This window comes from Ostrinia furnacalis, unplaced genomic scaffold, assembly GCF_004193835.3.
Source record: "Ostrinia furnacalis isolate ACB-3 unplaced genomic scaffold, ASM419383v2 OfSCF2106, whole genome shotgun sequence".
NCBI classification, from domain to species: Eukaryota; Metazoa; Arthropoda; class Insecta; order Lepidoptera; family Crambidae; genus Ostrinia; species Ostrinia furnacalis.
In genome coordinates this window covers 141,459-165,559 of record NW_021132345.1, presented here as the reverse complement: position 1 = coordinate 165,559, position 24,101 = coordinate 141,459, and the positions used below count along the sequence as shown (strand labels likewise).

General features: G+C 37.2%; 1 protein-coding gene across 5 annotated transcripts in view; it reads right to left on the bottom strand.

Moving 5' to 3' along the window:
- Positions 1–240: 240 nt before the first annotated feature.
- smash (smallish) overlaps positions 241–24,101 on the bottom strand; it is a 126,431-nt gene continuing 102,570 nt past the window's right edge. For 2 of the 5 annotated variants that reach the window (XM_028307213.1, XM_028307216.1), the window contains 12 exons: positions 20,690–20,822; positions 18,419–20,080; positions 16,437–16,772; positions 15,588–15,923; positions 13,568–13,732; positions 12,149–12,205; positions 11,343–11,812; positions 10,212–10,338; positions 9,493–9,606; positions 7,702–7,820; positions 4,991–5,184; positions 2,369–3,058 (listed from right to left, as the gene is read on the bottom strand). In XM_028307213.1, the coding sequence (XP_028163014.1) occupies positions 2,871–3,058; positions 4,991–5,184; positions 7,702–7,820; positions 9,493–9,606; positions 10,212–10,338; positions 11,343–11,812; positions 12,149–12,205; positions 13,568–13,732; positions 15,588–15,923; positions 16,437–16,772; positions 18,419–20,080; positions 20,690–20,822 (3,901 nt within the window). In that variant the 3' untranslated portion in view covers positions 2,369–2,870. Of the gene's footprint in view, positions 2,341–2,368; positions 3,059–4,990; positions 5,185–7,701; positions 7,821–9,492; positions 9,607–10,211; positions 10,339–11,342; positions 11,813–12,148; positions 12,206–13,567; positions 13,733–15,587; positions 15,924–16,436; positions 16,773–18,418; positions 20,081–20,689; positions 20,823–24,101 lie in introns of those variants that run through there. The other 3 variants (XR_003656040.1, XM_028307215.1, XM_028307214.1) reach the window with 3 other exon arrangements.

Sequence of the window (24,101 nt, the reverse complement as noted above, 5' to 3'; positions counted from 1 at the left end):
ATCGGCCCAGCCGTTCTCGAGTTTTAATCAGACTAACGAACATCAATTCATTTTTATTTATATTTTTGTAAATTGGGAACAATTCAAACAAGTATAATGATTTGTAATGTTTATTGTTACACAATCCAGGACTTACATATACAATGTACATAAGAATTCTAACATAATTACAACAAGTCAGAGGGTAGAGCCGTCTTCGCAAGAATCACAAATAACATATATTATTATGTTTTACGTTAGGTACATACGTTCCGATAAAATGATCGATACAAAATTACTCTATAGTGATGTAAAAATATAAAATATTTTTCTCAAGTAAGTATTATACATAGAAATTATGTTCAATATACGTTTTTGGATTAAATGTTTTAAACTACAGTACTAACTATTAAAGCTAACCGTTAAACACACTAAATATAAATTAAAACTATTTACAAAATATTACAGTTTATTCGAATATTTATTATACGATAAAATACACTGTGCATTGTCTAAGAAAATAGATTTTAATGCTACAAGCATACATTTTTATTAGACATTTTTATATCAATACACATTTGAATAAAAACTGCCTTAATATACTTGACGCATAAAATAAAGACGTGTATCCTAATATAAACAATTTAATTTAAAACAATCAGATGTGTGTACTTCTCGTTAAAATATAATGAAGAATGTTATATGACATGGCACAAAATAGTCAGAAACAGAAAGTGGGTTCTAATACTGTGACAAACTACATGACAGATGAACAGTAACGTGATATTTAAAACTAACACCGTCACTTATTTAAGTCCCCAATACAGATGACATCAAAATAACAAAAAAAAATACTCTGGAATTCAAAGTTGCCAGTAATCACGTTTAGAACTGTTAGCAACCTTACTCCATTACGTTAAGGATCAATAACTTCATAACTCAAACGTTAAAACAAGATTGAATTCCAAAATACGACAAATGTTTATAAATCACAAAAAAAAGTAGTAAATAATAGTCTAGGAGCTGAGTCCAAGTAATCTTGCTTCTTCGTGCAATGCAACTACAATAGACGTTACAACGAAATGACAAACTTAGTTGAAAAAACAAGATGGCGCTTTGAGTAACGCTTCCGACCTAAATCAGCAAGTCGTTATAACAAATATGTAGTCTAAACAAAAGAATAAGGTATTTAGTGTGGTGACCAAAAATATACAATCTTTTTAGATATTTTTGTATGTTTGTTTGTATAAAAATATCTACAAAAATTGTTATGTAGATCGTGCAAAGGCGGACTCAGATCAGGCTGAGTCGCCGAGACGTGGAGTGGTATACGACAATAGCACGGTAGTAAATAATTTACTATCGCGGTTTGTCTACTTCTAGATCATTCTAGAAAGGTCAGAGTCGAGGTCATGTCCGAGTAAACTTAAGATTATTAAATTGGTTTATGAACTAATATTTAGATCTTTCCTCAGATCTTAAGTGCTTACTTTAAATTGAACAATCGTTCTGTATAGCACTTTATTTTGTTGACATCAATATTATAGATAATCATGATCATTTTCTGATTTTTATTAATATTATTCTCAACAAGGTTCCACTTTCGTTTTCAAAACATGAAGATTTATTTTAACTTATAAACTTTAAGCATCGATGGGATCGACATGTTTTTGAACAGAAACAGCGTTTTAGGCAACGTAGCGTATGCACATAAAAATAGCAGGAGATTGCTGGACAAAGATACCTAGCTAGCAATAGATCAATGAGTTTTGATACTCTATCGCAATCAACCTAGAGTAACAAGTAACAACAAGAAAGCGCCTTGCTTTGTTGAAACTTTGGCGTAATATCCTAAGCCCATAGTCTGCTTTTTCCTCAGTAGCAACAGTAGCGACCACAGGTCGCAACAGTTAATAATTGTCCGCTTCAATGCAAGCTCGGCTTTAAGACCTAGATTCTAAAGTACAGATCCATTCTCCAAAAGCAGCAGTCACAAGTTTCGCATTTACAAAATGATCTGTGCCATTGCATTCTCGTCTCTAGAGCCTACACCCTAGAGTACTTTCTCCCATCGTCCCCTGAGTAACAATGGTAGCAGTGCAAGCGGTTGTTGCAATCTCAGCCTTATCTCAAGTGCTTCAGGTTATCGATGTTTTTCCCCACGCCCATTCCAATCTCGCCCTTATTCCCTAAACCCTAGAGTACTTTCTCCCATCGTCTCCTGAGTAGCAATGGTAGCAGTGCAGACGGTTGGTTCGCACGCGCACGTCTGCGCCCGCGCAAGTTAAGAATAATAGCAATATTACGATACTTACAACCTGCTGTAGCAATCTCAGCCTTACGGTCAAGACTCTAGAGTACCTCTGTCAATGCCACTGCTGTTGATGGCGGAGGAGCAACACTAACGGTGACAAGTTTCGGCAGCCAACTTTTACCCGCGCACTTCCACTTTCATCCTTATTCCCTAAACTCTAGAGTACTTTCTCCCATCATCTCCTGAGTAACAATGGTAGCAATGCAAGCGGTTGGCTCGCACGCGCACGTCTGCGCCCGCGCAAGTTAAGAATAATAGCAATATTACAACACTGTTGCAATCTCAGCCTTACGTTCTAGACTCTAGAGTACTTGGGACTATCGATACAGCAGCTACAGTGCGGTCACAAGTTTCGGCAGCCAACTTTTACCCGCGCCATTCCAATCTCGCCCTTATTCCCTAAACCCTAGAGTACTTTCTCCCATCGTCCCCTGAGTAACAATGGTAGCAGTGCAGACGGTTGGCTTGCACGCGCACGTCTGCGCCCTAATATCTGTTGTTGCAATCTCAGCCTTATCTCAAGTGCTTCGGGTTATCGATGTTTTTCCCCACGCCATTCCATTCTCGCCCTTATTCCTTAAACCCTAGAGTACTTCCTCCCATCGTCTCCAGAATAACAATGGTAGCAGTGCAAGCGGTTGGCTCGCACGCGCACGTCTGCGCCCGCGCGGCCGTCGCCGAGCCGCGCGCCGCAGACCGCGCAAGTGAAGCACCACACGTGGTAGCACAGCGACAGCGACTCGATTATCATGGCGGCGCCGCGACCTGGAACAAATATATCAAATGAAATATTATATTTGAAGGATCATCATCATCATCATCAACAGCCCTTTACAGTCCACTGCTGGACTATGAGCCTCCTCCACTATAGTGGAGGGTTTTGCCATAATCTCCACGCTTGGCAGGCGAGTTGGAGATCGCAGTTTAAAAGATTGATGTTTTTCAGAGAGCGCTGCTGCCCATTCTCTGTTTGATGTGTAGTCCCTAAGTCGCCTCTTACGACACCCGCGGGAAGAGTAGGGGTTGGTGAGCCGTGTGGTGACGGCAGAGTAGAATATATTTGAAGAATACAGGGGCAAAATAAGAAATGTCACAAAAACAAAAAGTTATGTAATGGACATTTAAATTTTTTAAAGTTTAAAACATTTTTATGTGTCGCTTAAAATTATAAACTACTAATAGGAATACATATGACTATTACTTGTTTTTACGCTTTTTTTATAATTTCAAATAAAAATACGCGGGGAAACGAAAATATTGAAATCAAAAATATACTTTTGAAATTTAGGGACATTCCTTGTTTTGCCCCTGTACCCTTCATTTGACATGTCTCATTATTTCTTTGCTCTAACAGACATCGTCATCATTTCAGCCACAGGACGTCCACTACTGAACATAGGACTCCCCCAAAGATTTCCACAAAGGCCGGTTGGTAGCAGCGCCTTCAGAAGGAGCACCTCACCGCTAATCCCCGCTAAATTTTGTCAGTGTGTGCGTGCGCGCCGCATACGTATTGGTGCGCTCACATACAAACCGCGCTCGGGCGTTTCTATGAAGATGATTTACTCTGGTCTCACGCTGCGTTTTCTGGTATGTGGCTATCAGTGCTTCGAGACAAACATTTGGCAAGTACTGAGAGTAAAAAAGTGTTTATGTGGCGTCTAGATTGATTGTTACAAGAATACAAATTTGTGTCTTTACTTTGATAATTATAATAAAAATTCGGTTAGGTATAGTTACTGAATTACTTTTTAATATAAATCTGTGTCTACGTCACTCTTACGTAACAGCCTACTAAGCGATTTTTTTAAGGTGTGAGGCTTGGATTCCCTTAGACTAGAACGATAAATGCATTATAGAGAGTTAGAAACTTGACTCTACATTATTTAGGCCATATCCCAAGGAAATCTTTACACATGTCTCAATCATTTAGGCTCAACCATTACTGTCAATAGAAATGCCTACCGAATAACATTACGGCATGAAATTACACACGTTTTTAACAGATTACACCGGTCGACAAAAAAAATTTTTTTTTTTGCGCATGGATTTTACTTATTATATTCTGATTATATAAGCAAATTTATATAAAAAAGTACGATTACAAATCGAAAATATTTGCTTTATAAGAAGTTATAGCGATTTGAATTTTCCATCTTCATAGTAGAATGTCTCTAAAGATGCACGTCACATTCTCATTGGGATATATTTAAAGATAATTATGGGGGCTTATTCGCAAGAACAAAGGGCACGCTTTCATCAAAATATAGTGCGATTTGAGAGACGACGTTACCAAGGCCAGTATACTGAAAGCATGATAGAGTTAGATTTTTATGAGAAAAATCTTCTATGGAACATGACAGGAAATTAGAACTTCTCATTTTTAATAAATATTTGGACTCTATTTTAAATTTTCTCTTGTGAGAATAAATCTTCAATGGATGTTTGGTATGTTTTAATAATTAGAAAGAATGAAAGAAAGAAAGAAAATAAAATATTTGGCAACTAATTGAATCATCTCTATGTTCATGTTTCATACATTCATTGATATGAATTTTTCTATTTTTTACATATAAAAGCAAATTCAGAACAATTTTTTGTTGTTATTCTTATTTCTAGGTCATAAAACAATAAAAATAAGCTATGCATAACCCGTGCGCAAAAATGCTGTAGACAGTTGTTATTTAAAGAACTTACCTAACTCCTCCCCGCAATGCGAGCATTTCCTCCTCCCGCTGACGCTAAGCATCTTGTCCTCTCTCTCGGGCCTCTGCTCGGGTCGGTCTCGCGGCGGGTCGGGTCGGTCTCGCGGCTCGGGTCGGTCTCGTGGCGGGTCGGGTCGGACCTCCGAACGGAGCGGTCGCTTGAACTCTGTGGGGAGGTGCTGTTGGCTGGAATGATACGACATAAGGTTAGTGGTTGGGTTAATACTGGGACGTGTAAAAGTGCTTTTTTTAAGCCTATTTACAGAAATAAATGAGATTTTTATGAGTTAATGTAACAGAATAGTCTGAGGTACGAGTTTTAAGATCACGGGGCAGATGAAAAAAAATATTAGTGATTGATCTAACTCTCCGGCCATTGTGGAAATCATTGTAGGAAGCCTATTTTCAGCTGACGTCCTATGGCTGAAAATGATGATGATCGAACTCTATGCCCGCTAAAGACCAGAGAAGCAAATGGAGAATTTGATCTACACTTTTTATAAAAACCGCATTTAAATGCATTACAAAGTTATGCTCTAACTCATTGGTTCCCAAAATGGAGGGCGCGCCCCCCAGGGGAGGCGCAAAGACCTTTAAAGGGGGGAGCAGGCCATCGGTGCACTTAAGTATAAAAAACCTGCGACCGCTGAGATAATTCATTCCAGACTTTTCGATACTACGACCAATAAATAATCTTGACTGGAGGAGGGGGGGCGCGGAATTTTTATGGTCGAAAAGGGGCGTGTCTCAAATAGGTTTGGGAACCAATGCTCTAACTTAATACGGTAAGTAATTATATGGTGGACTCAGTAGGACCATGGTGGACTCAGTAGGACCATGGTGGACTTAGTAGGACCATTGTGGACTCAGTTAGGCTATGTTTAGATGGCAAAATTTTGACGCACGTTTTTAAACCGTGCGACTAGACATCGTAGTATTCACATACTAGGGCACTATTTAAGTTGTGAGCCTCGACAACATAACGTGTTGTTAGACGACATCTAATACTTTTAATGAAAAGTTTGACATTTTTGACTACAACCTTATTCAAAACTTTTTATCATTTGAGCACGTTTTGTATTATTAACATTGAATTGAAAATTATCTTGACTACAAAAACCTGGAATTGACTTGCGGAAATTTTCGCGCGAAGATTTATTATGACTTTCGACGTGGTTAATCAATACAAAACTGAAGCGGTCAGCTAAATTTCACTTTTGGTGATAAAGATCTGTCCTTTACCATTGTAAAACGCTAGTTTAAGAAGTATAATATTGTATGTCATTGGCTCACCAGTGAACTTTGCGAAAGTCGTCCAAAATTACTAATAGTGGCGGAAAACATTGATGTTGTCAGAAAACTGGAAGAGAAACCTCGTCATGTGATATATCGTAGGATTGAGATAATCATAGGCATTAATTCCACTAGCAGTAACAAAATATTGTTTGACCATATTATGGTTAATACGTTTTTTTCTCGCTGGATGTCACACAATTTTTCAAACGCTCAATAGGACACTTGTGTCGTTTAGTCCTTGGAAAGGTTTGATAAATACGTTCAAAAAGCTTTAAAAGCCGTTTTTAAAATTGTGACAGTTGACGAATTAAGGATCTATGCATAATGATCCTGAAAATAAACAGCTATCGAATATGGAGGTGTTTTAAGATGAACCAATTCCAACAAAAGTCCCATGCGCTCGGAACACTTTGAAACTTACGGTCGCATATTTTTCCGAAATATCTGATTATATGACAGAAACGTTACTAAATAAATTTAGAATGGTTAATTTTTAATAGTAAACAGCCACATTTTTTTCAAAAGTCTTCAGTTTAATAAGGGAAACTGGCCAGCATAGTCGAATCGTCATTCGTGACGAAAATGTGAGCTTTTACACGTCTCGTCAAACAACTGACTATTTGAACACTCAAAATATGAAATAAACAGATCCAACGCTACAAAATTCTTGCTTGGAATCTAAACACTTCTTTTGGTCCTCATTATATTAAAATTAAATGCGTGAACAGCGATTTATGTAGCCAGAAGCAACTGTCGGTGCGGTCAAAAACCATGCTTTGGAGGTGCCTCAAGCTGAGTGGAAAAAATGCTATGAAAAGTGTTTCGGACACATTAAAAAGTACATAAATCATGAAAGACAATACCAATAAACGCAAGCAATACCATTTTAATAATATACTACTTTGTTTTCATAGTTAGGCTCACAACTTAAATAGTGTCCCACGATCGATCACATGAGCGAGCGTTAACGCACGTCAGCGAGGGTTGACGCGGCGCTCAGAGAAAAAGTCTCTAGACGCAGGCGATCGCGCGTTGACGCGCGCTTTGACAGCTATGTAACGTTCGTTGACTGTTCAGTGGGTCTAGACAAAGTGCAAATTATAATCGCAAACCACTCGAAAAGTGGTCGAAAAGCCCCTTTTTGTATCGAGTTTTGACGGATTCGATTTTAGATTCGATCAAAAAGTGCGTTTTATCTAGTGGGGCAGATGAGCGCGCGCTTCCATCGCAATAGCTTCTTCCACGTCCATTTTCTAAACTCTATCGAAACAGACTGACGAGCTCCTCGCAAGGCGCGTTAGCGCTTGTCATATACTTTTTATAAAAATTCCGCGTTGACCTGCGTTAACGCGCGTTACATGTAAACATAGCCTTATGCTACGCGAAGATCCTTAATTTAGAAGTTACCTGGTGCTAAGAGGCAGCATAGTTTGCAGCTGCGGTGCCGGCATGTCCTGGTGGTAGGAGTGTCGCTGGCCGGCTCGCAGCTTGCTTCGGGACTCCTCTATCCTACGCTGCTCAGCCTCCTGGAGAGAACAGATCATAACAATATAATCAATACTTTTAAAGTAACGCGGGTGAAGCTGCGGGCAAAAGCTGCATAGTTGTTTATGCATCCAAATACATATGCTTAATAAATAATGTTATGATCCGTAATAAGTTTAATCTCACGTGAGCGAAGCCGCGGGTAAAATCTAGTTATTATTAAATTGACCTACATCTTTTTTGGGTTGTCTGTGGGGTGAGTGATTATTTAATTTTGTTCGGGTATCTGATATCTATTTGTCTGTCAAACTATAAACCTTAGTTTAAGATTATATTATCTGTGGTTTAAGTAATTTAAATTAATTACATTTTAAGTTAATTAACTTTAATTTAGTCGTCAAATGTGGCTCAACTTTATAGGGTGTCAAAATGTATTCTCATAATAATATTATGTAAGTAAGTTATTTGTAATGTTCTAGTTTTCATCTTTTGGAGTTTGCGTCTCGGTAATCCGAACGGTAGATTTACTTTAAGGATATTCCAGGGAAACCTATAATTAGCCATACTTATAGTTAAGTTACTTTAAGATTTATTCATTGTAACGCCGTTGGTTCCTAAATAAAATAAAAAAAAAAAAAAAATAACAACTCGATCGAGCTACCTGCGCACCTCACTATCCTACGTTTGCCTCGTCCATATCTGTGTGCCTACCATGAGTTTACGTTAGGTGAGCTCGCTAGCGAATACGTCAAAAAATTATATGAAGATTTTATTTCTTGAAAGTAGCCGCTAGGGGCGCTGCACAATATGTCATACATTTAAATGTCATTTTTTTACGCAGTCGCTAGCGAGCACACCTAACGTAAACTCATGGTAGGCACACAGAGCATTGATGTGACGTCATGGTCGCTATATGCGCAGTTAACTCCACCGGGTTGTACAGTTTAGACAAAAAATGGCATCATTATCAGGGAATTAAGTTTCCACTGCAGGAGGAATCTCTAATTTATCAGAGGCAAATGGAGGATGGATGACTGATGTTCAAATTTTCTTTCCATGTTGCCTCTACACGACATACAGTAAGGTGTGAGAACGAAGCTTCAGAGTCGATTCATTATTTTGAGACTTCTGGTCAGTTGAATTTCAATATTTAGACTAGAGTGAGAGTAGATTTAGAGTGTAAATACACTGGAATGAGTCTATAACTAAGATTGAATAGTTTTGTCTTCTAATTCAAAAATGGTCAAATTCGGATTCGAGTGCTAATGGGAACATTTTTTTATGACAAAATGCGAATGGGATGGTCTGCGTCAAACCTGTCTTTTTACGGACCTAACTTCTTATTCTTCGTCGTGTTTGCCAGAGTGATCGTGGTCGTCACACCTGATCCGGTGGCAAGCCTCACGCACTGCAGTCTTTCTTGTGTGGAGTAGACCATTGAGTGCGGTTTTGTCCAGTAGCCTTATTCACGTGACAAGATTTCAACGACAACAAAACACTGAGTTGTGATTCTTTCAAGTTATCGTTCTATGCAAAATGCCCCTTGTGAATACGGATTTAGAACTGTTTTTCAATGGGACGACTTCTGAACGTCAGCGAGATCTTGACTGTCAAAATTATAACGTGAATTAGGCCACTGACCTGACACTCACTCAAGTGAAGCAAAGATGGATTCTTCTCCACGAAGGGTCATATTCATATATTTGTACGTACCTGTATGAGCCAGTGCTGGTTGTAGTTGTAGGCAGCGGGCTTGCGCGGCGGCTGGCGCGCCTGCATCCAGTCCGCGTTCGAGATCAGCTTCGGCGTCGGCGCCGCGCTGAGAGCCTGCAACAATAACGTTTATTTATGTTAGACCTTTATGCGCCTGGTAAAAACTTATCGTTTAATAGAGTCATATAGTAAAAAGAAAGATTCATAATTATGTATACGCTGTCTTCTTTTTTTATCGTAAACAAGACTTTTCCCAGCTCTCGTTTCTACCGCTGCAACTCCTGTGTACCCGGGATTTAAAGCTTGGACCGCCAATAAAAAAAACCCAACCGTAAATGTACCTGGTAGTATTTATTTATTAGTATGAAATATGGTTGCAATTTTGCAGACTTCAACTATGAGCTAAACTATGTGTTCTCAATAAAGAAAAAACCATTGTGTTAACTCCACGGAATATGAATATAATTGTTTTTTTTTTCGGACTATATTGTCCAAAATAATCATATTTGATTACGATAGATTTTTTTCAGCATTTGCCGTGTTCGTCTCAAAGCCTTAGTATTAAGGCGGTGACAATTTAAAGCTATTACAGCACTCACAAACAGAACCAACAGGTCTTGTTTGCTTTTCAGTACAGACTGCACCATAATCAAACGTTGTTCTGCACTTGAGTTAGAATTACACTTTTACTTCATTCTGCAGTAGAATCAAACACCCACCTGCAGCGTATGCCTGGTCATCGGGTGGTACTGCGCGCTGTTTCCATTGGCCACTGGCTTCTGGCGCAGCTGGACTGCTGTCCGGTCCACGTTGACGTACTCCACGGCTGAAGGCACACGACTGCTCCTGAAATATTGAGGGGATAACGTAAAATTTCGTTTCGTTTCTTTACGAGATCGAATCAGAAATGAGGATCATCATAATCGAACTAAAGACGCTGACATAGCCCGACGGATTAGCAACCTGAAATGGTAATGGGCAGGGCATATAGTACGCAGCCGATAGGGCAGCAAGGTTCTGGAGTAGAGGCCGCGTACCAGAATCTCAACGTGGGACGTCCACCCACAAGGTGGACCGACGACATCATAAAGGTAGCAGAAAGGCGCTGGATGCAGGCCGCCACAACCGGCCATTGTGGAAATCATTGAGGGAGGCCTATGTTCAGCAGTGGACGTCCTATAGCTGAAATGATGATGTTGATGAACTTAAAATAGCTGGTATAGTAAGTACATCAACATTTTGTTCTCGAGGCAAAGCTCATACTTAATTGTGTTATAAATAGGTATTAAACCAAGTATTGCCTATTATCATCAAATTATTACGAGCGAGCTAGATAATCAGTGTTGATTCATTAATTCATACTTAATTGACATTCTTCGGTATTTAGCATTATAACGATAGCATCTATCAATAAAAACAGGAAGCACAGTAAGTTTTATTACGATGATGAAGAACGATAGTACTTTTTCGAACAAGACTGGCATAAATTATCTTTCTTTACCCAATTTATTTTTAACGAGTACTTAATCTACCAGCATTGTGCAATATTACTAACAGAGATAGTATGCTTTCAAAATATTATATCACGACTGAGGTATCGCCTACTGGTCCATCTACTATACAATTACTAATTTCTCCAATGATTTTGATTACAGTCATGTTCTACCTACCTGAATAATAATTTTCTAAGAAACAAGCAAGACGGTACCTCATAAAGGTAGCAGGAAGGCGCTGGATGTAGGTCACTACAAACCAGTCAGTATGGAAATCATCAATCATATCATCTATGTTCATTCTGTGGCTGAAATGATGATGAAGAAACTAGCATATAAGTTAGCTTAAGAACTTACCTCATAGTAATCTCTCTCTCAATAGACTCCCGGGTCTTCGGTTTTGGAGGCAGCACCGGTTGAGGCGGCCTCACGCTCGGCACCTGTCTCCTCACCGCCTCTCCAATCTTGCGGTCCTCATACAGAACCTTCCTGCTCTCCTCAACACCAAAATGCCTCTGTATGTGCTCCTCTGACACAAAAGGCTTCCTCTTCATGTTCTCATCAAACGCTGGCCTTTCAGGAATAGCTGGCACCACAGGAGTATAACTCTCGTTAATCAAAAGATTTGGCATCGAGTGTCTGTAGTTCTGGTTGGTCGACTTCCCAGGTCTTTGGAGAGGCGGCTTCTCTGGCGTATTTGGAACTGTAGATATATCCTGGACAGACTTCTGGATGATCCTGTTCTGATCTCTAAGAAGGTTTTCCCTCTGCCTTCTCAGTTCTTCTTGTTCCAACTGCAGCAGTTCTCTTTCGAATCGCAGCACTTCCTACGTTGGATTATGAGACGTCAGTAAATTGGTATAGGTACGATTTTAGTGTGGTTAGTTCACGGAGTTGGCGTTAGTGTTAGGCAATTTTGGTGCAATGCTGAAGCTAGCGTGTTTAGCACAATGATCGTTAAGTCGACGCATCGGTTCACGTGGTGTGGGTGTGATAGTCATTTGTTAATATTTACATGTTTAACCATGTAAACCGTTAATGTAAACAAAAGGCGATTCACAAGCGACCAAATCTCACAATCTTTGAACCAATTTATACTTTACGGCTCAGAGATAGGGTTCGTTTGTGTAAAGCCTTGTTAAAGTGTAAAATGAGTCAATCACCTTGGTATGAGCATCGTCAACGTGCCCGTCAGGCCAATCCTCGTTAGTGCGACACGCCTGCAAGTACACGGGCGGCCATCTTGTTTAATGTTATTTACACACACAAAATGGCGGATGAGGTTATTGAATGGAATGCAGTTTCCAACGATTTTTAGAACAAAGCTTTCATTTATTCCTATAGTATAGATTAAGATTAAATTATTGAATTATAATAGAAAATTAGATAAATAAATTAGCGATGGAAATTGCATACAATGAATTATTGTTCTTTCGTACATAGGTATTGATTATCAGTTTATAGTTATAACTTTAATTATTTAAAAATAAAGTTTTGATATTTTTCAATTCATGAGTAATAAATATATGTAAAAAAAAATTGAAAGAAAAAAATGATTTTGAAAAATGCAAAATTATAAGAATAGTGCAATGCATGCACGTGCATTAAATTCTACGCAATAAGTGCAAGGAAATAAAAGGCAGGACTGACTACTATAAATAATATTTATTTGGAAAGAAATTTTAACATACATAATAATAATCTAACCAAAACTACTCATTGTATATAGCATACTCAAAATAAAATAACTAAATCTCAGAACTTAGAATAATAATATTAATCAAAAAATATTTTTGGTGTATTTTAATAAATTTAGAAATCTTACAATACAGAAAAGCATTAGAAAGCAGGATTAGAATTATTGTTAATAACGCAGCATTACATAGAAATGACGATTTTAACATCATAAATTGGAAAGTATCGAAATTAGAAATAAATACATAATGCAACTTTTACTCAATGTATGATGCTGAAAATTGGATACAAAATAAATCCTTACGTAAATAATAATTACAACTAAAGTGCTTTCAAAGCATTTACAGTGCATTAACCATACCCAATATAATAAAAATAAATTCTAGCAGTTGACATAAGTGCATAACAGTGATCAGTGCTATCAGTAACAGCCAATTATGATTCGAGAATATAATAATATAATCATCACCATACGACGCTAAAACTACTCTACGAGATCTACTTGGTTTGTGATAATGTTTAACAACATTAAATAGCCTAGCAACCCGAATTGAATTACCCTTAAAGTTTAAAGCAAGTAAATTGAAATCATTTACCCCCTATTCATAAAATTTGAAGACATCGTTTCAACTATAACTTAGTCTCTTTTTATCACAGCAAAATCTACATTTGGCAGAAGAAGACAAAGTTAAAACGGTTCTTGAGTTGTTTTTTTTTCATGAATAAGGGCGTATAATAATATGTAAATTAAATAAGTAGAAAACTAATTTTCCATTCAAACTACCCTATAAAACTGTGGACCTAAAATGGAACCTTGCGAGAACCCGAAAAATTCACCGTCTAAAGTTCATAGCAGGATTGAGGAAGCGTATTCATTGCGGCGTTACCTGTTGCTGCTGTATTTTTTTGTCCAACGTGTCTATTTTGTCATCTGTTTGTGGGGACTCTGTCAGTTCTGTCAGCTTTGTATTTAGGTTGTTGGTGAAGGTCTGCTCTTTCTGTTTCTTCGTTGACTCCTCCTCGTCAGATGTTACTGTCATTTGTGTGTACGGCTGAAAAGTTTAATACAATTGTTATAAGACTTTTGATAATGATCAAGTCACGGAATGTGTAAATAAATGAAATTTTAATTTATTTTACAAAATTGTGTAGGGCTCTTCTGAATAATCTTCTATCTTAATCTTTACGTAGATTATTGATCTAAGTTGATAATAAAACGATTATTTTATATAAGGACAGTAAAAAAAACTCCACACACAAACACAACAAAATAAAATTATAATTAAGGTACATTCACATTAGGGTGTCCCGAAATATCTTTTTTTATATTTTCGCTACACAAGACCCCTCAAAAGTTGCGTCATAAGATGTAGATTACCGTAAAAATAATTAAAAAAATATAAAATAATGTCTCAAGGGCTCTACCGGCATTTTTATGTCTCAAAAAATCACTTAATCAGCCCTTCACTGTTTGTCATCTATTATATTTTTTTCACAATTATTTCATTTTATTTTGTAATAACAGTGGCAGTTGAACCCTAAGATATGATTTGCAGGCAATGACAGACTGTTTCCAGTGAGGAGTAGGTTTGGTTCGAACTAGCAGAATTCATATTTTGACTTGTTTTTCTCAAATTTTCTACTCCTTCGGCGAGGCTGTTGGTATTATTTCTGTTGAGGTTTTATTGCTGTAAGGTATCGCACCGCACTTTTTTGTTATAATATTACATAATTTTAGCATAAATTTAACAAAAATTTAGCAATATATGGCAGTAATATACTTTTTGATTTTTTTCAGGTAAAAACTACCTAGCCAAAAATCTTTATAATATTATATTTAAACAGAATACTAATTGACATGTTAAATAGTTTTAGCATACTATTAAATATAAATAACATTTATGTACGTTACATACACTTTCTAGCTGAAGTTTTTGTTGTCTACGCAGTTTTTTATCAATGGTGAACTTCAACGGAAGTAAAAATATATTTTTAGTTATGAAACGCATACATGTTATATATCAAATTAAAGACAATTTAATACACTTCTTTGGCTCGTGTAAAACTTTTAGTAGAGTATAAGACATTTTGTGAAAAAATGATTTAAAAAGTAGTATCACAACAATGTAAAAAAATTCAATTTTCATTTAATTACTAACTAAAGGTTGATTTTCTCGATACAATGCATACCACATAATATCAAGCGCACACGTAGAGCTATCATTTAAATAAAAAAGTAATGAAATCGGACAAATGGTTTTCAAGTTATGGTTGATTTTCTAAAATTGACTGCCATTTTTGTTAGCTTCCACTTAGAGATGCCAATCATTGTTTTATAATAGCGTAATAAAATTATTAACCTGCTGTGAGAAGGGAATTGAGTATCCTCAAATTAAATCGATATCTTGGCTGACCCATGGATTAATTAGGAATACATTAAAATCGCGCGCGTAAATGCCTAATTCTGGTCAAAAAGCCAATTCTGTTTTGAAAATATTTATGGATTTATTGGTTTTTAAACTATTTTAAACGTTGCTGTGACTCATTGTGTACCCTCAAATTTCATAAAAACGCTATTTTTGTAATATTAATAGTTTATGTTAGGAACCCCTAAAATAGCAATTTAATTTTTTTTTAAGGACAGGTAGAGGCCTCAAGATGACTGATATCTCATTAAATTTAATGCTAATCGTAATCTATATGTCAAAACGCAACTTTTGGGACCTCTTGCGTAACCGTAGCTTAAAAAAAAATTTTTCCCATACAACGACGGGACACCCTAATTCACATTGCTATGTGGTAAGCAAAATTTGTACAAGATCGTGAGAAACCACAAACATGTGACACACAGCAATAGGTATTTATATAATGTGAGAAATATTTACTCAAATTAAAAACAAAATGTACCTCACTATTCTGTCTGCTATGCGGGCTGGAGGTTTCTGGCGACGACTGCCCTTTATACCAGGCCTCAGCTGATGGTCCTCTATCCACGTCCACTCCCGAATCCCTGCTCTCCCTCAACTTGGCGTCCATATCGTGGGACAGGGTTTTCTTGTACAGAAGTTTCTCGATCTTTGTCTCCTCTTGAAGGAAGGAGGTGATATCAGGACGTGGAGCGAGGGTCAGGTCAGCGTCCAGATAGCTGTCGTCTACTTGACCCTCAATGCCGAGGAAACTGGTGCGCTTGTTGCGGATCTCTTTCTTGATGCGGCGCGCTGAGCTTGTGTGTTTGAAGTTGCCCTGGAATTGGAAAATAATTTGACATAAATAAATCTGGACTTCTGTACTGTTATCGGAAGATGTGAGGAGGCGCGTTTAGTGGACCGACGACCCGGTGAAGGTTGCAGGATTGGATGCGGACTAGGAATATATCATGGGATCTATGGATGGGCATAGGTTACCATTGTTTTTGAAATGGAATCCTTTCACTGAATGACTTCATTGTGAGAAACGTGTCTACTTCAAAACTAACAGGAAGGACACATAAGATCATGTCATGGTTTTGTTGTTTCTCAACATTGGCGCTATTTTATCAAAGTACTTAGTATTAAATTAATATAACTAGGATTTCCTAGAAAATGTTAGAAACGCACAAGTCTGGTTTACATTATCTAAGTCAGTTAGGTTAAGGGTTATTCACAACATGTATTTAATTGAACTATAAATCGATTGACAACACTAATTAATTGTGGAAAATTACTTTAACCTTAAAGATAAAAAGACTGGTAAAATGAGAATAAATAAAACACTCACATTTCCAAGTAGTTCGTCCTCCTGACCATCATCAGTCGGCGGTGGCGGAGGCTTCTCTTTTGGTGGCTCCAAGACATTAGTTGGCATATCTAGTGGAAAAGCTCCAGCCCCATCCGAGCTGTTCTGATAAAAGATGTCAATGTTCTCGTACAACGGTGGCACTGGTTCAGGTATTTTACTTTCAGTGCCAAAATCAATAAGAGTCTCCACTTTAGAGTCGACAGACTCAGTTTTAGTCTCACTTGCACTAACTTTGGAGTCATCCATGGCTTTGCTTTCGTCCATACTGTCCTCAGAATCTAGTTCTTGGAATGCCAACTCAAGAGCGTCAATTACCTGCGAATTTTATTGAATAATTAATACCATTTTTTGGTTTGAGCTGCGATACAATAAAATTGAATTTAAATCACAAATAAAATCGTAAAAAGCTAAAACCAAAAACACAAAATAACAACATAAAACTCACTTAAAGTAACAGGAGAATTCAGATTAGAAATAAAAGTAGTAAACATGCGAAAACCATTCGAGCGAGACGACACTTTTAGCACAACACGACATGCGGCGCAAATGAAGGTTAAATGAAGCGAAACTACGCAAAATGTCCATATCTTACCTTACATTACCCATCACCAAAGCTGACGTAAACCTAGCGTTTATCTATAAGTTATTACAGTTTAATATTCAATATTCAGAGCGCAGCAGTTTCAAAGAGGCCTACGCTGGCTAATACTTTATCTTACTGACTTAGTGGTCGCATTCACAAGATAAAATGTATTTGAATAACATACGTGATACTCCAGATAACGTATTATCTATAGCTCGAGTACTTCACTTAGATTTTCCTATCATTAAAATTTATAAGCCGACACTGATTAATGCCACCTGAACTATAATTAATGATACAGATATAGGTTGATATAAATACATAAATAAAACTCGCACATAACAGTGTAACATATATTTTGATAAAATGAATTTACAAATATCACGTTTCTGAATAAATGGTCTAAAATGATAGGGTCTACAGCTAGATATAACCTGGACTACGTAAGTATATAAATAGGATATATTATACATGTGACGATAATTATACGGATACTACAGTTCATAACCCTGTTGAAATAAGTCTAATTACTATAGTCGACTAAGTATTGAATGAATGTAATGTTACGAATACTTATGATTCGCTAAGTGCTAGGACTTTAATGAGTATAATAAATATTTTAGCACGTTAAAATGATTTAGTAAACGATGAATTTGGTTTAAAAAATCTACATCGAATTGTTACTGACGGACATAACAGTTAATTAGTAGTTTCTAGGTGGTCATTTACGTGGAAGGGTAATTAAATAAGTGTTTATCTGGCGCAGATACGGTATTATGTGTGGTTGTGGTTACAGAAAATTCGTAGGTGAGATCAAGAGATCATAAAAATCCTAGAAATTACGTCCATTATCAAGTTCTCTCATCTATCTTGCTGTCTAACAGCAATGTATGAGAAAAGAATAGACTAGAGCTAGAAAGATGTTTAAAGGTTTACCCCTAAGCTTTTCTATTTATGCTTGTGTGGTATCTTTGGCACTTAGAGTACTTGTATTAGTTATAGTTTGCTTTGTCGTTACTTTATTGTTAATGAATAGTATAGTTTTTCGTCTATTTGGTTCAATGCGACGCTTAGTTCGTTTCTGCCAAAATGGATTAGAATCTTGTGAGCTACTTACCGATACGTCGCCGTTTGTTGTCACGGCATTCGTGGTCTGATTGGCAGTTTCATTACTTTGATTGTTAGATGTAATTACGCGATTATTACTGACTGTGATTTGATTACATGAATCACGAATGTTATTTTCAGTAGTACATTCAGATGTTACATCAGCATGTTGGTTAATAAGCGAGATATGGCTATCGGTTAATGTTTTTAGCGATTTAATGGAATTTTTTGGCGAAATGTTAGTAGTAGTTATAATATTAGAGACAGTTACCATTGGCATGCTCTTGTTAGTATCATTAGTAGTGCTAGTTTCATTACAGTTAGAGTTGTTCCCAGCACCAGCTTTCATATTGTTGCAAATTTCATTCAAGTTTAAGTGTATAGTCATTTTCCCCTCAAACACCACCGTGTCGCCTTCCGATGCAGTCGAGACAGGCTCATTCAAACTTACACTAGTATCTTGATTGTCCAAACTCTTAAGAGTATCTTCGTCTTCTTTGTCCAGCTGTATTTCGGTCACTTCTTCAGTGACACTCAGTTCTTCTGGCTGTGAGACAGCTTGAATGTAGTTACTTCCACTGTCAGTATCCTCAGCTTTGCTGTCTTGCTCCTCAATTTCCTCAATAATGATATCCTGAATTATAGTTTGTATAGTTTCGGGAACTTTCTGTTCCATTGGCTCTTCAAGCTTAGTAGGCTCTAAGGGCATTCCACTGTCCTCATTGGACGACTCATATTCTGAAACTTCAACCATAGGTTCTCCTATAGGAGAAGCTACTTGAGTCAAGTCTGCAATGTCATCAGGTGGCACGCAGGAATCTCTTGCAGTATGTATACCACTGTCTTCAGTTTCGATATCACTTGGAACTGTATTATTCTGCATTTCAGCGCAATCAAAGTCCTCCAAACTTTGAACTCTTTCAAAGGAATTTGGAGAAGACTGTCCGTTAATATCCAAACTATCCAAGGAACGACAAAAACTCTGCATTTGGCTTTCTATGCCAGACAAACTATTCTTCAATGAGCTGTCTGACATTTTGTCCTGAGAATCAATATCTGCTTTGGTTTCAACCTTATCTTTATGTGTAAGTTCTTCTTCTACAGAGATTTTGGGAATATCTTTGTTTTTAGCTGCGTCAAGACAAGATAATCTTTCTTTCAAGCTCATTGAAACTTCTTTGACTTCAGTTTTCGTTACTTTAACCTCTTCTTCAGATGTTTGAGACTTGAGGCTGGAAAGACGTTCTCTCAAAGATTTGGCGTTACTTAGATCGCCATTAGAAAGCCTTTTTGCTCTATCTGGTTCAACTGAAGCAGATTTGACTTTCTCAAGTGACGAGAGACGCTCTTTTAGGGGTTTCACTTCAGTAGGTAACTTTGTCAGGTCACTCGTAGACTTCTGTACGTGTGTTTCTTCTGTGAACTTTTCTAAACTAGACAGTCTTTCTTTAATTGACTTTTTGTTAGCAATATCAGGTAGTTTTGGTTTGTTAATTTGTGACTCTTGCGAATTCTCTCTCTCAAATTGTTCTCTTCTTTTATGTATATCGACTTTTGGTAAGTCCTTCTTCTGATTGTTGTTTTTTACGTCATTAGATCTTTCCTGTTGGAAAGATGAGAGTTTTTCCTCAATCTTGTTGCTTACGTTGGTTCTGATTCGGTTTAAGTCGCCGTTGACTTTGTCAGGGGACTTTTCTTTGAAGTTGTTGTTGACAACGGTTTTGACGATGCTGCTGTTAGTTTGTGATATTATCCTGGATTTGTAACCTTCGATGGCTCCCTCGTACGTGTACTCCTCTGGTTCTGGGGAGCTGATAGTGGTCGTGGTGCAGGTGTCGTATTCATTGGCGCTCGAGCCAAGCTTGCGATTGTTGTCGCAGTTGGAAAGGTTGTCGACGTCTGAATGGTTCTTATCCAGGTCGATACCGTCGCTCTGGAAACAGAACACGGTACTCTGAATGATTTGACACTCATTTTTAGTTCAGTTACTCTGTGACTAATATTAGCTGTAACAGTTACGTGTTAAGAATTTAAGATAATGTGCAAAGTAAATATTGACTTCACAAGCCGTTTGTGTTCAGACTACAGCTAATGATGTCATTATTATTAGCTTTACTTCGTCTTACCCAAATTTTGGTCTTTCGTGGACTGGTTTAAGGTACATTTTGGGTACAGTAGAATCTCGAGTATCCGGATCAATTAAAACCAGGGATGTTTCGGATAATCGAAAATCCTGATAATCGATTTCAAAGTAAAATCAAACAATAATTAACTTTTTACAGTAGAAAGGGTTTTCAATACATCATTTTAGACCATTGGATGAATCCATTTCTTGTAACAATTAACCAAGACAACGTCTGTACCGTGTTAGGGTGACGGCGCCTTGCCGTTTTTATGGGTCCAGACCCTAAATCGGTAATTAGAATCGTGAAGAATGAGTCCGGATAATCGGATATCCGGATAATCGAGATTCTACTGTACATAAAACTTTATAAAAAAAGTAAATAATCTTATTATATAAAGACTTTTAGAAGTTACTTACGGCCAAGCTGTGCGTGTCGCAGTCCTCGCTCAGGCTGCTCTTAGTGCTGGAGGTGCCGATCCCCAGGTCGCTCAGGTCGTGGCCATCGTCGTCTGTGTAGAGAGGCAGGTGGTTCTTCCTTCTACGGCCAGCTCTGGGAACAAAAGAGTTGTTTGTTAGTTATTTGAAATACTGTCATTTTAAATCAGGTGACAGAACATCAGACTATACTTTGGTTCCAGTTTTTGACCGTAAACGTTTGCTCTTATATTTTTTCTGATTTAATTCATTAAAAGTTCCAAGACAGCTATTCCAGGAACTACTCAACCTTTACTGGTTGGGTTACATTGGAGGCCAAACTGTAGATCCCGGCTATACACTTAACAGGAGTGGAAGTGGTGGGAAATAGAGATATGATTAATCCCATACCACATCAGACTAAATTTTTGTGGAAAATACGTATGTAGAAATTTCTGTTTAGGAAAATGTTTATTTTATTTTTTAAACAAATGTACGTATAAGTACCAAGTCCTTGTAATAAGTATTACTGCTATTGACATAACACCATCGCAAAGGAAACCGACAGTGTTTATCTTTAAGTGTTGCATGCATTGAATCACTATACAAAAATGCTCCAGACCTATTCCTAGATGCGCAGTCACCGGTCAGCGCCTATATTTGACGATTTAGTCAGTGTGCGTCATTCTGTATGTTTGTACGGCTGTGAGTTGTACCTGGGTTGCGTTACGTTGTATTTTATATTAGGCTGATTTATTTTTATTGGGTACCGAAATAAAATAGTGATTGAATAAATCCTTGGACGTTTTTACACTGCGTCATCTAATTCCAAAAGGTGATACTGTGCGGCAATCAACCCGCGACCTCTAGCATAGTAATCCGATACTCAAACCACTAGGCCAGTCGGACATCGAAATGAAATGGACTTCCTTTGGATTCAAAAACAGTTGAATTAAAATTAAAGTCATTAACAGATACATCCATCAAAAAATATTAACCTAAATCTGATGACGATATAATAAAACGTTTAAGAGCGATTACACAATATGTGAAATATTTACCAATGACACTTGAATCAATATTAAGTATATTAATCTTAAGAATAGGTAAATCGAAACCTCGTTTCATGCTGTACTAGATAGGTTACATACAACCTATGATTAGTTCGGGTTCTCTAGTGCCTCAGAAGCGACCCCTACCTGATTGGTGAGATAAATTGAAATACATTTACCTATTTTTATTTGTGTATAATTTTAATTTGGTTTAAAGGTGGAGTATAAGGAATTCTGATTCTGTCAATCGAGTGCAAAAACACGTGTCAATTAATGCGATTTCGAATCGAAACAACATAATTCGGTCCAATTCTACAACATTTGGTTTGTAAAATACCTACCTACTGCCAATAAATTGTATTTCCAAACACATTGGAAATCGCTTTACATATAAACACTTAATTAAAATATATTAAAGACGTTAATAGTGTTTCACCCGTTATAATATCTTGGACATTGTGATATTAACATAGACTACCAATTGATAGTTAATTTATGGTATCAAGATGAAGCTGTAGATAAAACTTTAGATTTTTATCGAAACAGTAACACGAGGGCGAGTTCCAATATGTATATCGCGAATTTAGATATATTTGCCGATATAGCCGATATACAGGGTGATTAAGGTCAAATTCTAAGGTGAACGACAACTAACAACTAGCTGGGGTAATAAAATTAAAGTAACTTATATGGTCTTGATTAAATTAACAAAATGAGCTGGCTTTAGAGCTTTGATATTTACGTCGCACGTTTTATGGTTCACATAATTAATGAAGATACAGAGTGTAGTAGAGGTTATTCGGGGATTCAATAAATATTTACACCAACGTATCCTCGCTAATGGGAATGAGTGACAAGGGTGTTGTATCTAAAAACGGCTGCATTTTACTTTATTGTCCGCTTCATACGTTACGTATAACAGGTTGTTTTTTTTTTCTTTTAGACTTCTTTTTACGGCTACCCATCTTGCAATGAGAGTAAACAAGCATGAATATAGCGTAATTTGAAACAAAATTTAATTAAAGTCAAAAACAAGTTCCAAAGAAAAGTCACCGGCCACTCTCACAAAACTTGAGTATAAATGTTAAACGAGAGTTCACGATGACAAACGCCCTGTATTACATTATAATCATTCACAAAACCGGTCCACAGACCGAGGCGTGGTGAGCTATCAATATCCAATCACCCTGTATAAAACGGGCTTTCAAGGTGAATGTCATGTTACAAAACGTACCATATGAATAACATTATCCGATGATATAAGCAGATGAAAAGTGAAAACTAGTCAAAATAAAACATGTCCGCGCGTGCGCACTTTCGCCGCATCGGACATATGAATAGAAAGTCACAAAATCGGCATTATACGCCTAGCGATTAGTGGTAGGGAGTTTGATAATAGATTTCCAAAAATAACTACAAAAAGTTGAAGATGAATCTGATTGCTAATTACATAGAGCGATTCATTTACAGAGATAGAAAAAGATGATGTTAGTTAATTTTGGCAAAATGTCATCGTATGCTTATAATATGTAAAAATATCTTTAGAACTAAGTCTGTAAATTATGTGCGTCATTAATATACATATAAAAAGAATCTTAAAGCCCTTGCGTATTGCGCTTTTCAGCAAATTATGGCATGAAAATTTTATTTAGTTTCACGTGACAAGAAAAATGTTAGTTGTTATTGTATAGAATTGCTTACATTTCCATGGGCATATCAACTGAAGTCGACGGAACTAAAACTGACATACTTACCAACAATACATTGTATACTGTCAGTGTCAGCGTCAGCACATTAGTCTAATATACATTTTTGTAGAAAATTACCACATAATATAACTACATAAGATTGTATTTAGCTTGATGAGCAACCTCCTAGATTATCGCGAATTATAGTTACCATCTTATGAAATCTTAGTTCGTTTCAGCCAAAAGACGTCTACTGCTGGACAAAGGCCTCGCCCAAGGATTTCTACAACGACCGGTCCTGTGCCGCCTGCAACCCTCACCAGATCGTCGGTCCACCTAGTGAGGGGCCGGCCCACACTACTTATCTTATTCCATCAAAATTCCAAACTTCCATAACCAAGTCTCTATCCAAGCACGAAGATCAAGTTCCAAGTTATCCAGTTCGGACACTTTCATAGAAAGTACGTGTCATGTGCCGTTTCACTGAACATTTAACTTGCGAGATTTAATTTGACAATGACCATGTAACATGATTAGAAAACTTTGTCTACTATGAAAGTGCTGGGTTTAGTGTTTAAACGTAGGCGTCGGAAGATAGAAGAAAACCTTATCCGACATGAGAGAAAACAAGTCAAAGCGTCAAGGTCTAGACTCTAGAGTAGAGAGACAGACACG